At 44.6% G+C, this 16,867-nt stretch overlaps 1 protein-coding gene across 14 annotated transcripts in view; it reads right to left on the bottom strand.

Moving 5' to 3' along the window:
* CACNA1B (calcium voltage-gated channel subunit alpha1 B) overlaps nucleotides 1–16,867 on the bottom strand; it is a 466,872-nt gene that overhangs the window by 112,714 nt on the left and 337,291 nt on the right. For 11 of the 14 annotated variants that reach the window (XM_043530418.1, XM_043530423.1, XM_043530432.1 and 8 more), the window contains 2 exons: nucleotides 14,424–14,486; nucleotides 2,411–3,232 (listed from right to left, as the gene is read on the bottom strand). In XM_043530418.1, coding sequence (XP_043386353.1) covers nucleotides 2,411–3,232; nucleotides 14,424–14,486 — 885 coding nt within the window. The remainder of the gene's footprint in view (nucleotides 1–2,410; nucleotides 3,233–14,423; nucleotides 14,487–16,867) is intronic. The other 3 variants (XM_043530425.1, XM_043530427.1, XM_043530429.1) reach the window with 1 other exon arrangement.

The following is a 16,867-nucleotide window of genomic DNA, read 5'->3' as shown; positions in this document are numbered from 1 at the left end:
TCTCTAGAGGCACTGTGCATTTCAGTGGATTTCTGCGACGCTTGCCTAGCATCCTACAAAGCGCCTGCCATCTGTACTTTAATCTGTTTGCTGCAACGTGGTGCGCAACTTTCATCCTAAGCATCGACCACACTCGCAAGTTTGCTTTTGCTAGTACATTGGATCGTTGGCTCTGTTCGAATCAAGGCCTTACTGTTCTCAGTATTTAGGGAGAGTCGCAGGTTGGTTTGTTTGTTATTGATATATGTACTTGTGTGGTGGGGAGCGGGGCACAAATGACTACAGACACAAAGAAGGGGGACAGGATCGAGTACGTTTGAGAACTGCTGGACTAGATGATCTGGTGGTCCTGTCTGGCCTTAAGCTCCACGACTCTATGAAGGTACGCGATGTGCAATTGGGCACTAAGCCTCTTGGAGGCGTAGCACACAGCTACATAGCCCACAGGGTGGGAGGCTAACGTGGCCAGACTGGATGTCTTTTTAAAAACTACATTCCAGCTCAACCACAAGTCATGCACTTCACTGCAGGAATTACTGCATGAAATTCTATGGCTTGTGTTATGCAGGAGGCCTGGCTGGCTAGTCCCTTCTGGCCTTAAAACCTACAACTCTATTTGTACCCTGCTGATCCTGGGCTGTTCTGGGGAGTCTGTGTGACCCCAACATGACTTAGGCAGCCCTAGGGGTTACCAGTTTATGCAAAGGAGAAACAGAACACTTTTATTCCAAAATCAGACCGTCCACACACAGACTTGCACCAATATACCATCAGGTATGAATTAAAAGCCATTTCATTATTTTGATGTCAGTTCGTGCATAGAGCAACCCTGGGACAGAATGGGTTACAAGTCTTAAGGCCTAATTCTCCACTGCCTTGCAACAGCTGCAGCCTTTTGCAACTCTGCAAAGTGCATGTAAACATTACCAATCAGAACAGCGTTGTTGAACACTTTGCACAGGTGTAAAAGACTGCATAAGGCACCAGGCAGTGGAGAACCAGACCTGCACAGAGAATTCTGCACTGCAATCAGGAGGTGTATGTCTACCCATCTCCCAAATGCAGTGTAGAGTCTGAGGAGCAAGGAGGCACTGATGACATAAACCTTAACATGGCAAACATATGGGCTGGTTCTCTTCTCACGGACACAGACGTAAGTCACGAGTAACTCCACTGAATTCAATGGCACGACAGCCCATTGGTGTGCCACTGAACCGAGAGCAGAATCAGGCCCATAGCGTTTGCACGCGTGTAATTTCACTCGTAAACAGATTCACCTCCTATGCTGTCAATTAGCTCTACAGCCTTTAAAATACAGCCTAGCTCTTCCCAGAGCGGAGGTGAACTTATGGCAGTCCAGCGACAGTTGCGTTGTGTAGATGGTAGCTAACATATCTCCATTGAGAAGGGCAAAACCCTAGTACCGAGACACTTTTTACATGCTCCGAAGCTGCTGTGCCATTTGGGATTTATTTTGCCCCATGCAGACCACATGACATTCTAGAATGATGTATTCAACCCTAAATATTAAAGAAGGGCAGCCCAAGGCAACTAGACACCCCGCAACAGGACCCCAGACTACACCTTACAACACTGCCATGACAGTGCTGTAGGCCATCAGAGAGACAGAGTGAATGTATACACATTATTAAGGAACAGCTTGGCATTTTCACAGGCTGGGTCCGTGAGATGCACAGGGCATGGAACATGTGCTGGTGTCTGACAATGACTTTCAGGCCACACTCAGCAGTCAGCTTTCAGCTCCACCCCAGACATTTTGCCATGAGGAAAGGTGGGAAATCGGTTGGGAAGAGGAGACAAAATTGCTTAGATTGCAAGGCCTTTGGGGCAGGGGCCATCTTTTTCTCTGCATTTGTACAGCACCTAGCACCCTGGGGTCCTGCTCCATGACTAGGGCGCCTACATGCTGCAGTAACACAAATGATAAATAACAACAGTAACAACACTCTGCTAAGTAAATACTACAGTATGATACTATCGTAGTCCAACACACTGTTAAAAGCAACTGGGCTCAATTCATTCTGCTGGCGCAACCATGAACATGTGTGCCATGCTGGGAAGCTAGCCAGCAACAGGGGCCCAATCGTGCAACTCTTCATCAACCCTCCCTCTGCCAGAGGCCCGAGACGGGGAAAGGCTTAGGCCAGGCCAGAGATATCCTAGCTCAACACCACTTCAAGGCAGCACTGACCAGAGGAGCTCTGACCAAATTTTAAAGTTGTCTTGCAGGGGGAACAGCCCCTGTTGCCGTGGGGTGGGGTGGCTGTGTCCTCTTACCCCTGTGGGGGTTTGCAGCCCACAGTGCTATTGAGAATGACTGGAGAATACTGCAGTGAACCCCCCCACAGCTGCCATACTGACAAGGCCTGTGTGTGCAGTGCTGACTTACCTGGGCTGATGGTTCTTAAGATCTTTCTCCCCAGCCTCTCCTTCCTTCTCCCCATTCTCCTTCTCCACCGACTCATACGTCGACAGAGCTCTGTGCCGGATCTTGTGTCGTCTGTGGGGCTCTTCCCCATTCTCTCCTTTCAAGCCAGGATCGCCTTCCCGGTTCCCTGACCTTGACCCTCCTCGGTGACGTGAACGCCGCTCGCTTCTGGCACCATTGGCAGTCCCGTTGCCTTCCTTTGCTTGCCGCTCCGCTGAGTGCCGGTGGGTCCGGTGCCGCCGGTACTCCTTCTCAGCCCCTTCTTCCACGGAGCCCCGACGATGGTGCCTTTTGCCCCCTTCCTGGCTTCTGTTGCGGTCACTTTTTCCTTCCTTGCTGCCCCCCTCTGCCTCTTTGCTGCGGCTCCTGTGCTGCCTGTGACGTTCCTCCTTATTGTTTGTGCCAGACTCCCCGTTCTCATCCTTGGCCACGTCGCTCTTCTCCTGGTCTCCCATCTTGTCCTTATCCCGATGCCGGTGGTGCTTCCGTGGCACTTCTGCACTGTCGGCAGAGGTGGCCTTGGCCTGCTCGGTCTCCTGGACGTCCACCGGGCTTAGCTTACCGACGTTGTTCCGCCCTTCGGTCCTTGGCTCTACCACCAGAGGCCGATCCAAATGGGTCTTCATGTCTGGCCGGATGTGGAGGGTGGTAGCATAGCGCACCCGCTCCTCCGGGTCAAGCTCATTGTACAGCGCCTCACAGCTGGCCCGGAAATTGTGCATCCGGATCTGGCTGGTCCTCTGTTCCCAAACGGACTTGGATTTGGAGGAGTTCTGCTGTTTGCTGCAGAATAGAGGAGAAAAAGACAAGGAGATAGTCAGCATCAGGCTTGGCTCCACTTCTCCAAAAGAAATTTTAAAAGAAAATGTAAATTTCTAGTGGAGACAGGGAATTGTAGGGTTGAGCCAAAGAAAACATAGGGATGAAGATAGAATGACTAGCGGAAAACACATGAGCAGATAAAGCCAGTGGGGTCACCAGAGTGCTAGTGACATCTCCCCACACAACTGGTACTATAAGAAAGGGCTATTTTGATTTCTAAAACATGGCCATCCCATGGTCTAGGGGTGTGTACAATTGCCAAATTAAAGCCACTTCTCCTGAAAATCCTAAAGGACCGTTGTAACACTCCAAATTCCGCCAAATCATCCACTGACCCCTTCCCTAACCAAGAGTCTATCCCTGATCACCAGGGCAAGCCTGGGAGAAAGACTGAACTTGGTAGTGCAATCTGAAGCTCAACAGATTTTGGGTGCTGGGGAACAGAGGCAGGAAGTGGAACCCACAGTCAAGGAGCCCTCACCCAGAATGCCCTGCCCCCAGCCTCCTCCCATTTCATCAAAGAACGTGGTCATTTGAGCACCCGAGACAATCTGAACTGTCCCATTGGCGCATGGGGGGGGGGGGGAGAGGTAGACGCCGATATATCCAAACCCCAAGGCACATGCCAGTCATTACCAAAGTGGCATTGATCTCAGCTGCCACAGGAACAAGTCTGGCAAAAGTGCACGTGAGACACATACAACAAGCCTGCACCCGTCACAAGAGGATCTGGAGGGTGATACAACACAGATGGGATGAGGACCTCTTTATAAGCACATAATACCAGCAACCGCAGCCTTGCCAATAAGGGCATGCCGATACGTACTCTGCCTAACCACTGAAGCAAGGAGAGGATATACTCCTGTTGGCCTCTTTTATTTAAACCGGACATTCTAAAGATTTGGGGTCCAATTCTGCTCTCATTTGCAGCACTGTAAAACCAGAGGAAGCCCATTGGATTCAAGGGAGTTATTCTGGATTTTACACTGATTTAAATAAGAACAGAACTGGCCAATGGTTCCTTCACAAAAATCCCCTTGCCAAGAAAGGAAACGCTCTCTTCCCTCTCAGGCCCCGATCTGCAGCTCTATGGTGTAATCTCAGTTGGGACACAGGATGCTAAACAGCCCCGGTCAGTCACTGCGGGAACATGAACCCCTGCAATGGGACAGGAGATCTGTGAGGCTGACTGACCGCCTTGGGAGAGGCTGTGGAGATGGGAAACCAGAAGTGTTTTCTTTACATTCATTTGGGTCTGCTCCAGTGACAGAACAAACCAGAGTGTGAGTTTATGTGCACTGACTCAGACTGGCAGTGTCTGTCACCATTCTCAGGCCCTATGGGAAGCAGCGTTCAGATGGAGTTATGTCACGCCATGGGAGTTGTCGGAAAAAGTTTGCATCTCAGATATCTGCCACATTTTACTGAGAGTGGTGTCGGCTGGTTTTACTAAAAAGAGGCAAAAACGTATGTAAATATTCACTCGGAGGGGATGAGGACAGTCAGGCAGATTAATCTGATTTGACCACAAATCAGAATGAACACAGCTGATTGCTCAGTTCAAATATGAAGGCTTCTCTTTTCTTGGAAGGAGCTTTTCCTGTAGGGTGAGCACATTTTAAGCCAGTGGCTACCTGCTTAGTGGATCATTTAAAGTACTGCTTGCTCTCAAAAGGAGCTAGAAAAGGGAAAGCATGGAAAGCCCTCCAACCCCCGAGCGTCTGCCCAAAGATACCCAACTGGCAGAACCTTGCCTCCTTACGTGTGCTGGCTGACATGGGAATTTGAGAAGTAAGTGTGGGATACTCAGTATGGCTCAGACACCTGCATTGCTCTCTCAATTCACAGCTATTTAACTGCAGCCTCTACAAAAGTAGCTCAATCCTCAGGCAATTCTCACCTGAGGGGCTGGCAATTTTAAAATCAGGACAAGCCACCTTCGGGCCCTGCCAGCAGAAGCTTCCCGGGAAAGGGACCACACCAGAGCATCTCCTGACTGTCTTGGGATGGCTCCACCAGCTTGGGGGCTGCAACCAATGGTCCAGGGGTCCCCAGGGACAGCGGGGATGACTCGTTCTGCTGTGTGCTTGGTCTAGAGATACTACAGGTTTGCGGAAGCTCACAAACAGGGTCGTGCTAGGGAGAGAATCTGTCCTGTGATGCTCAAGCTTAGGGAAAACAGCAAGAAAGCTCGAGCATGATTCTGTGCGTTTCTATGCACTGTGTTTCATTTCCTGTGTGCGCTCAGCACGACGTTGCTGAGCTGATACGGTTCGTTCGATTTTAAAGCCCTTGGGGCAAGGACCATTTTTAATTCAGCGTCTTGTGCAGCCCAGACCCTGCTGTCAGCACTAAAACAACACATAGGGATGATGTGTTAATTGGGTGACAGCCCTAACGCTGACTGATGTGCTCTATCCAGCCACGGAACAGAAATAGCTCGGACGGCAGCACCGTGCACTCCCCCACACGCCACCCTTCCAGCGGGCTGCAGTCCTGACGTGGCGGGACCATCTCCAGAGGGGAGTTCTGTCTTTGTGACCCATGCAGCCCTTGGCCAGTAAAGTGGACAATCAGTGCAACTGTGGTTGGTTTTTCTGTGATGTAACCTCTCCAATGGCACTTGGATTGAGACCCCCCAATGTATTCCACTCAAATTCCTAAAGCACTCAGACCATGGAGAGGGGTGCCAGGTAAAAACCTAGACAGACTGAGAGTCATCATCAAGTAGAGACTTTTGATTCCTACCAACCTAGGCTAGATTTGAATCGGTGAATGGCTGTGCCGTTGAGTGGTATGACTTCCTACCTGTGTGGCTAATGAAACTTTGAGAGCATGCAGGCGGGCGCGGAGGAGCCGGGGTTGGGCTGCGCCACTCTGTCCCCGCGGGCGGCCGGGATGGATCACCACCAGCCCGCCAGCCGCTACCAAGTGGTGAGTGACCGGAGATTTCAGAGGCTTTCTTTATGGCTGCTACCCAGTTACAGCCCCTATATGGCAGTGTTTGCAGTAGGTTTTGAGATCTTCCCCTTGTGTAAGTTTCAGGCCAGTGACCTACTAGTGCAGGAAGCATTTGCTCTGGAAATGGCAGTGCGATTTGTTTTTTAGTTGTTTTTCACATGTATTAAGAACACAAAATAGTCATTTAAAAAACGCAATTATCTCAGAGTTGCAAGGTGTTCCATTGTGTTTGGACTATGGACAACTGAGAACTGAAGCTGCTGCTAAGAACACACACCATTGGGAACCTGTAAGAGCATAGTAATTTGCATATTAATGAAGTCTATCTTGCAAAATTTGCTTCCTTAACAGGGACAGCAAAATTACAGACTCAACAAACTTTTCAGAATCTATAAATACTGAGGTCACATCATTTACACTGACAGTTAGCAAAGGGTGACACCCACACAAAAAATCCATTGCCAGCCACTAGCTTTTGTTACTAACAAGCCAAAGAGCAAGAGAATTACTTAGCGGTGAGGTTTGGAAGTAATGATTACATTTATTTTATGGAACGAAATGAAAAAAAAGAAAAGATAAGCAAAGACACTATCTGCAAAGTTTTAAGCATGCCCGCAGTTAATCATCACACCCAAACTAGTCAAGAACATCAGGAGCAAGTGATGGTGCATTTTAGGGTCTTGGCTAGGAAATGGGAATAAGGAAATTGAATAGTTTGGTCCTTCCAGGAACAGTATTTAGAGCTTTTCAGAGCAAAAGCTCAAGCAGCTGGGGGAATTATTACTCTCCTTGTCCAATCAAATTTATCTAATTCCTGCTTTTCACATGTTCTCACAGTAACTGAAATATAGACACATTTGAGTGATGCTTCTCTGATGTTGTATTTCTTCAGAGAGGAAGGCTTTTGAACTTATTCACCAGACTTATTTATGGCACAATAGCAATGTCACCTTAAGACAAAACACAGGATCATTAAACTACCATATGAGGATACAGTTCATGTGCGTTGCACACAAAGAATCGCAGAAGAGATGGGAAAAATCTAGCTAATGAACAATTATTCCCTCTAACACATTCTCCGGTGCTTTGTCAAGATCAGTTTTAAATGACTCAACTGATGGGGGTACCACAAAACCTTAGGATACTAAATATAGCATCAGCAGCAGATATTTCTATGTCGGGTGTGAACTAAGCAAAATGGTTCTTTACAATAATAAGTGCAACTATGATCCCTGTGATCACATCTTTTGTTGGTACTGTTGATCTGGTGCTTTAAATCAATAGCTCTCCATATTATTCCTTCTGCAGACCTCCTCATCAGAGGAAAAAATCGAGTCATGATCCACCTCTCTTCCCCAAACTCCAATGTCCACTGTCTTTATTCTGTTCCCTACCAACAAAGCTCTTCAAATTCTTTATAGTGGTATCGCCAATATACACAGCTTCAGTTCCCCAGGGCCTGACATGACAAAACAGATTGGCAGATATTATGATTAGTGGATTTTATTGCATAACGCCACCAATTCTACTTGGCTTCAGAGACTGACTACCAAACAATAAAGCAGTATCTATAATCAGATCATTTACATCTCTCTGTACAAAACAGACATTGTGTCAAATAAAACTGATGTTAATCTATCAGTTTCCTGACCGGTGACTCCTCTATTTCCTCATTAAAAATAATATAAATGACATATCAGCCAATCACAATCTAGATTATTCAAGAAAGTACAGTGCATTCCTTTTTGGTACTTTTTAAAATCACATTTAAGAACAAGTAACTTTCTTATTGGCTAAGGCATTTTTATCACAGCTGTTTTAGAGTGCGGCTTTTATGTAATGGACCATTACCTTCCAGAACAACCGTTTTACATAAACCACTTGAATAAAAACGAATAATAAATCATACATATTTTCTCATTGACATCTTTAGGAATTTTACCTGAGTATAGACTGAATAAAAGCTGTATAAGAACTCCAGAATTTGGCCCTATATGTTTAAGATATCCTAGAAAAAATATTTTCTGATTAGAGCTGTTGGGGAATTGTTTGTTGAAATGTTTTTTGATGAAAAACACGATTTCCGCAAAATCAAAATAGGAATTTTTTTTTTTTAGAGAAAATTTCAATTTTGCCTAAATGTTTTGATTTTCTATGGAGAAAAATCAAACAAGTATTTCCGTTTGCTCTGAGTTGACCCGAATTGAAACATTTTGGTTTGTTAAACCCAATGGAAACATTTCTGTTCCTGTGAGTTCAACACTAAAACTCTGCCCGCCTCAGCTCCTGCACTGCCTCTTGGGAGTTGTAGTTTGAGTGTCTATGGGCTCCGCTCTCTGGCTGGACCATATCTTTTATGATACACCACAGTCTCCTGCAGGTTGAATTGCCTTGGTACATCAAGGGAGTCCTACGACCATGGGACCTCACAGGAGGTGTCGTCCAGAGATGCCTTCTAACATTATATGAGCATCAGCCCATTGAAAATTACAATTTCTGTTGTGTGAAAAAAATTGATATTGCAACTTTTTGTCCGAATTCAGGACAAAAACAGTTTTTGAACATTCTGATTTGTGACCAGCTCAGATTCTCTATTAAACTCATATTAGAAGCATATAAGTGATTTATGAAATGGCTTTAAAACGATCAACAATGTCAACTTCCTGGATCAACAGAGACCAATAAATACAGGACCCTGACTTTTAGCATTCTCATATAAAAATGCTCTTTCACTTCCTAGCTCTTTGGAAGAAAACAATTAATATGAAAATAGTGGTGGTGAAGGGCACTCAGTTGGCTGGTAGTGCTGGGAGCTGGGGTCTTCTGTCCAAACAGCAGTTACAGCCCAGGAAACACAAATGCTGACTTATGTCATGCTGCCCTGTCAGCATGTCTTAGCCCTGGCCTGGAGCGTTTGTTCTCCATGGCATGTTCAGTTCTTGGTCTCGCTGCTGAAACTGCCAACAAACATCAAAATTCGTGCTAAGTTTTGATAGCGGTTTTTCATATAAACTAGATATTGTAATGAATCAGCTGAGTTGTCAGAGGTCAAAGGACGCCACTAGGGTGAATGCATTAAGTAGTACATTTGCTGTTCTTCTCTCTACTGCCTGGAGGGTGATAAGTCAGCAGGGGTTGGAAGGCTCTGGGGCAATCAGAGGAACTGCCAGATGCTAGAACCTATAAGGTTCATCAGCTGAAGTGGCTTAAACTCTTGCCCTATCGCCACTTTACACTTAGCACACTTTCAAGTACTGTACCAAAACAAGTATTGTTGCACCTCAGTAATCCAGTGACCCCATGGAGCAGAGGATTACAACAACCACCTATTGGATGATCCACTCCATCTCTTACGGACACCTATCCACTGGGAAGAAGAAAGCAAGCCTCAACTCATTTCATGCAGGCTATCGAGCAATCTTTAGATGGTAACAACTTTGGGTCATTATAGAGCTGGGCTTTTATGGATTGGTAAACTAGAAAGGAAAGCTCTAGTATTTCATTATCAATTCCCTGAGCCATCCAGTCTCTCCAGAAATTCAATTTCACAAGAAGCAATAAACCACACTACAGTGCAATCTGCTAGAGCCTCGAACACCAAAATGAATGGTGTCATCCATTGATTTACATCTTCAAACAGCCAAAGAGATGATGCAGTCCTCAAAGCCAAAGCCTGTAGCTCTTTCTCAAGCAGAACTTCTGTTGAAATCAGTAGGAGTTTCACCTGAGTAAGGAGGACTGCAGGATCTGGATTCTATAAAATGCACCATCATGCATGCCACGGCCTATTGCTCTAATACACGGAGTCTTTTAATTACTCAGTGTCAAATTATCTGATCATGTATTAATTTATTAGTATACACTGAAGCCTACTACTTTTAGCAAATTCTAACCTCAAGAAAACTCCAGAAAATATTTATTAGATACCAAGTCACCACACTCATACCATATTGAGTAGATTTCTCTTTAGACCTTGTGATTTTGGTACCATTGGTATACACAGTGATAAAGTAATTGCATACTTAGTAACAAATTATAGGGGTGAAAAATTCTTTACTAAAAGCAAGTTAAAAGTGCACTTTTCAGCCCTGATTCAACAAACACCACATCTAGCTTAAACATATTGAACGATCCAGTGCACAGAAGTCCTCCTAAATCCAGTCAAATGACATTTCCTTTTCAATGTGTTGTTTTCTCTACATCACTCGTTATAATTTCAACAAGACACTTCAGCGATTATTACGCACAACTGCACAGCCCACACTGGGTTCTGGCTTAAATCCCGGTAGGAACGCACAGGTTCTGATAAGAACAAAACAATTTAGTTCAATGAAGCTTTCTGCTGTGGGAATGGAGATAAAACAGAAGACATGGATGGTGAATTCAGGCAGAAGCAAGTGATATGGGTGAACAGTAATTTGGACGGCAAATGAGGACCAGGGGATATTAGAGCTTTTTTATTTCCCTCCTGGATGGGTGCTGCAGAATCATGCAGTTATGGCTTTAACCAGAGAAGCAATTGCTCCAAGAACATCAACTTCTTTTAAAGTCACTGGGCACTGACTGCATCCATGGGCAGAATTTGCCCTAAGGCTTAAATGTGACACAACAGCAGTTATAATTTCCCAGCTAGATTTCCAAGACGCCTACCTAGTGTGCCCGCTATAGCACTTTAGACTCATGTCCTCCTTTCCTCCCACCCCGCATACCACGTGCTTAGATTACCACGTGAGTCCACTGCAAAGATGTCATTGATCACGATCACTGTTGTAGCTGTATGTTGAGTAAGTAGCAGTGTTGCTTAGTCAAAATTTTCAGCCGCTGACTACAATGGGAACAGCAGGTGCTCAGCACCTCTAAACATCTTATTTAGGTGCCTAAATATGGAGCTACATGTCTGATCTCAGTGGTAGCAGATGACAGAACAAGGAGTAATGGTCTCAAGTTACGGTGGGGGGGTTTAGATTGGATATTAGGAAAAACTTTTTCACTAGGAGGGTGGTGAAGCACTGGAATGCGTTACCCAGGGAGGTGGTGGAATCTCCTTCCTTTGAAGTTTTTAAGGTCAGGCTTGACAAAGCCCTGGCTGGGATGATTTAGTTGGGGATTGGTCCTGCTTTGAGCAGGGGATTGGACTAGATGACCTCCTGAGGTCCCTTCCAACCCTGATATTCTATGATTCTAATCTTATAGGGACCCAGGATTGAAAATGTCGGCCCTTTCTTTGTTTGACAATCTACAACATGTCTTGAGATCACCCTGTCTTTTATGTCTGGAAGGAGACTGATGCATCATGGGTGCTATTACAAACAAATAACTCTAATAAAAAGAGAATCCCAACCGAGTGAGTAACTGCATAGGTTGGGACTCAGTTGCCCATCTTAAGGTAAATAGAATATGTAAAACACTGATCATATGTCCTAGATACCTGTGACTTGGGTGATTGAAGGCACTTTGTCTTTGAATTATACCTGAAGTAGAACTGTGCATTTAGCTGTGTGTTAACACTTTACAAAGCAGCTAGTTGCCAGTTTTCAGCATTTTATGCCAATGATAACTCACTTTTTAGAAGAAAAAATAATTGTCTATGTTTAATTGTTTTTCCTTCCCAAGTGAACCAAACATGGATTTTTATTGGTTGCAGCGTTTGTACCATAAATTCATTACAACACGAAGGTTTGAAAATTACATCAGAAGGTGACTCGCCTTAATATCTTTTTGTTAAGAAGCCACCTGAAATATTTTTGTCCTGATTTTCTTGCCACTTACAATTTTCAATTGAACAAATTCCCGTAGGACAAAATTAAACACTGAATACTGAAAAAATATCTAAATCCCAGTGGAAATTTTTTATGTTTCCAATCAGTAGCCATGAATTCTCAGGGCCTAATTCTTTGTTATATTAAAGCCACTTTCCATTGCGCTCACAATGCAAAGCAGTGTTAAAGTGGAAGTAAATTTTATTTGTGCTTTACATGACTAGAGCATGGCCTTAGGCCCTGTCTAAAAATTATTCCCCTTTGTACCAGTGTAGCTAAAATGTTTGAATCCCCATAGAGTACATGCAATTATCCTGATATAAAGGTATCTTATACCAGTATAAGTATTTCCACAGTGAAGGAGAATTAGCTACAAGGCACCTTTATACTGGTTTAACTGCATCCACACTACGCGGGGGGTGGAGGGGGGCAGTACTGCCTAGTACCGATTTAACTGTTTACATAGAAAAAACAACACCTCTAGCCGAAACAGTTATATTGGTGTAAAAACTGCATGTAGGCCTTAGTGTAACTAAGAATCAGGGTCCTTCACGTTTCGTTACAGAGGGGATTGTATCGGTGCAAACTGGATACTGGAAATCCTACATGTGACATATAACTAGTGATAGCTGCCTATGGGATCCAGTGAATTGTTTACCCAAACAAGTATTTTGCTGGGGAAAAGCACTGCCGATCTGTATAGAGAAAGAAATGCAGACTTAGCTAAACTTTCAGAATCCTAGATCTGCCTTACACACAACGGGCCTGATTCACATGCATTGCTCTGGTAGTGTGAAGGAGCCTTGATGTGGATATAAACTATATCTGCACCTGCTTTAAGGCTCCACTACGTGACTGAACAGGTGTAAAGTGGCTTTAGGGTCAATGATGCTCCCGTGATTTGTGTCTTTGTCATTCAGATTCAGTTTTCTAAAAGTGCAGCCTGCCCCTGTCTCCACACGATGGGCAATATGGGTCAAATTCAGAGATAACGGGCCTGGTTCACATTTACACGAAAGCTGCTTTACACTGCTCTGGTGCAGTTTTAAGTTACGCTGCTGGAGTAAAGTCCCACACCAGCAGAGAATCAGGCATAGACTCAATTCGCCACATCCCCTTCCCTGACAAACCTCCGCCTTCTTCTCCCTTCCACCTGCCTCCCCTTATACTGCAAGAGGCTTCCAGTGTACTAAGCAACAGACAGACACCACAACTGGTGAAGAAGGCATCACAGTCCTCTCCACCAACTTTGCACAGACAGTGATTCCCCCTACAAAGGGGGAATTTTCCAGCATGGCACAAAGTGAACAGAGATTGGAGAAACCAGTCCAAACATCTCTAAGTTGTCCCGGGGCCAAACCGGACCTGAGATGCCATTTGGAATCAGGGACTGGGAGGAAGGGGCAGAAAGGTGGTGGAAAGCCTTCTGTTTCCCAACTGCTCAGGCACACTGAGCCCTACTATGACGCACCTGAGGATCTGGCTCTTCGTGTCTGAACTGCACTTACTTGTCTGCCCAAGAGCATTACACCGTAGAAAAGTAACACAAAATGATAAAAGTATAAGCCAGAGACACTCAATGAGTTGATGATGTGGAAGGGATCAAAGGTATTTTCTACAAACCTGCAACGTGTACCTTTGAAGCCTACTCATGATTCACAATGAGTCCTGGAGAGGGGGGATTTTTAATGGGAAGTGGGTGGAATGGCTGAAGGGTCTACCACCATGTTTGCGAAATTCTAGGATACATTGGAGCTTTAAACTCAAACTCCAGGAGGGAGTGGGGGAGCGTGTCTGCTCGTTATAACAAATTTCCAAGGGTTCTTTATGCAGAGTTTTCAAACATTGTCCCATTTGAGTCCTGTTTCCAGAAGCTGGACCCCTTTGAAACTCTCCCGTTCTAGCTTTCATTTTAAAGAGCACGCTCATGGTAGGGCCCCATTCTCCTCCTGAACCAAAAGTGCAAACACTGGTAGAACATCAAAACCATTAGCCCAGTGTATAAATAACACAGAGGAAAACAATAAAAGTGAGAACAAGACAGGCCACAAAACAAGGGAAGAGGGCAAGGAAGAAAGTAAGAGGGAAAGGAAAGGAAAACTACTAAGTAAGGAAAGGACAAAGAGAAGGGCAGAAAGAAGAAAAGGGAAAAGAAAAAAAAAAGGAAAGAAGTGGAGGACTTCACACCCAATGTACAAAACACTACAGAGTTGCTCACGCTCAAATCACAAACATTATATGGCACTGCTGTACACCTTCCAGTCCTTCCACTGTATGTTGGCCTGGAGGTTTTCCACAATGATGTGAATGACTTTTGGAAAAAGCAAGGGAAGTGGGAAGGCATCGGGAGGGTGGGAAGCAGGGAGGTTTATAAATATATAGATATATATCATAAATCCATTTACTGAATATTGTAACAGAGAGCAACTCACGGTGAATTTACGCTGGAGACTGACGAGCTGCGAGATACAGTACCTCGAGTTTGCTTTACAAAACTGCACATGCAAAAAACAAAAAACAAAAAACAAAAAAAGGTGAGAAAATAAAGAAGAGAAGAGAAACTATAAAAGACATCGGGAGGAGACTCATACAGGCTGTGTCCTATCGAATGCAGGCTGCAGCGTGCATCTTGGAAGGAGCCCGGGCAAGCTTCAGAAAGTGTGGAAGCCACAGAGACATCGTCTTCTAGTTAAAAGGAAAACAACTGGAAAATCAAACCGGAGCCAAAAGAAAATATAAAAAGGTGAACCAAAAGACACAAGATGATAGTAAGACTTTATGCTGCAATATGCTGTACTCACATAGCCAGAGTCCTCTGCACAAGCTACCATCAGGGTCCCAGAGCAGAGGTCTTTGTAGAAACAGGTGGAGTTTGCATTTACAGCATGTACTGCAATGATTCATTTTGAACTAAGAGAAGGACACAAGGCCACCAATTCCAACACAGGTTATCGTAGCATCCATGGGGTAGGGGAAAAAGGGCCTAGCCCTAAGGATATACCATCCGCATGGGCAACAGGAAGCATGTCTGTGTGTCAAACATGGAAATAAAGAGGCATTTGTTCACATTTTATTTGGTAGATTTGCCTCCATTTAACACATGTGACTGCCTAAATGGGGGGAGGGGGGGTCTTGAAATGCAGTAGCAGGTGGATTTGACAGATTAGGGGGCAGTTTCTGCCTGTTCCAGCACTTAAAGGGAGACTTAGTTCTAATTTTAAAAATAATTCTATATATTTGTTTTTTGCAACATTACATTGTCTATAGACCCCTCCCAGGAGGTGGAAAATATAACCCGTCCTCTTTCTGAATTTACCACTTTCAGTTTAAACACTGATTTATTTCCATTGGATTTTTGTGGGTTTTATTTAGCTAACAACTAGTGCTATAAAGCCAGAAAGCCCAGATGATAGGAAAGTGCACCTAAGAAGGAGATGCGGTTGGAGGGGAGAAAGCAGGATGAACTGGTGAAATTTTAAATATATACATTACAAACCCACAGGATATTAAGTAACAATGTATTGTAAAATTAAAAGTAGACCAAGGTGAAGTGTATGTATATATAACACTACCTTATAGGGGCTTGGATAGCTTGTGTGGGGGAGCAATCATTAAAGACACTTACTTGGCTTTGCTTGGAATAAATGGTCCTGGGGAGCAATCATATGGTTATTTTGCCGTAACTTCATTATTAGTATATTTTATACTGCACTGAAACAAACAGGAGGATTTTTGACCCTTCAGTACTGGCACTCTACATTTTTAAAGGGAAATTATTGTTATGGGGTTACCAAAGCTGGTACTCCTTTATTTCTTGATTTGGCTGGACGCTGCATCCACAGGATGTTGAATGAAGCCCCCAGCAAAGATCCTACAATTGCATAAATGTTTAAAGTCTGGGTAGAATGGCCTGAGCAAACTAGGCAGAAAATTTATGATAGCAGAGAACGTACCAATCATGGCTTCACTTGTCAGAGATTCCGGGAAAGGAGAACCAGCACTGGCAAAGGTGTTTGTGGAGGCATAGGGGCAACCTGAAGCATTTTATTGCTTAAAGCACATCTCAAAATCCCTTGGCAAAACACTTATGCTTATCATCGTATTCCTCATTGCCTCATTTGGTCCAGTGCAGGATGAAGGCCCCACAATGATGCTGCCAAACATCCCTGTACTTGGCCCAACATGACTACGCAAGTCCTGCAAAAGGGCTCCCAGAGGTCCATTTCTCTGTCTTCATTGCTGGAATCCCTGTTCTGCAATATCCATCAGCTAATTTCATACTGAAGTCATACTATGTAGACTCGTAGGGCAAAGACAGCCTCCTTTTTCAAAGCGAAGTGGAGGAGGTATTTGAGCTTTGCTTGCTGCTACTTACCATGAGAGAGCGAGAGAGAGAGAGAGAGAGAGAGAGAGAGAGAGAGAGAGAGAGTGTCTTTCTGGGCAGCTGTTTGCTGATTCACAGTTACATGACAAAAAGGGTGAAAAAGCAAACTAACAGGAAGAGTCACAGTACCCCACACACCAGCACATTCAGGGAGCAGGAAGAGGGAAGAAATGACAAGCCGGCAAGATAAAAAGAACGCCTCTTCTAGTCTATACGTCATCATACACCGAACTTTTTATTTGCTAGTGATTCAGGCGTATTTCTTGCAGGGTTCTATTGGTTACCAAGAGCCATGCCCAACAACGACTGTAGAACAGACCACAGAGTTCCAGAGACAAGAGGAAATAGAACAACCCGCCCAGACCTTCGTCCCCAAACCTGTACAAAAGGGACAGATGACCACTAAGAAGTGCTAGTGAAAGATGGAAGTGTGCTACTGTACCTGCTCTTTCATGTACTGTCTTTGGTATTTTAACATCACATCTTTTATTT

This window comes from Chelonia mydas, chromosome 16 (genome assembly GCF_015237465.2).
Source record: "Chelonia mydas isolate rCheMyd1 chromosome 16, rCheMyd1.pri.v2, whole genome shotgun sequence".
Classification (NCBI taxonomy): domain Eukaryota; kingdom Metazoa; phylum Chordata; order Testudines; family Cheloniidae; genus Chelonia; species Chelonia mydas.
The sequence above is the reverse complement of the archived record's forward strand: the minus strand, read 5'-3'. Positions and strand labels throughout refer to the sequence as shown.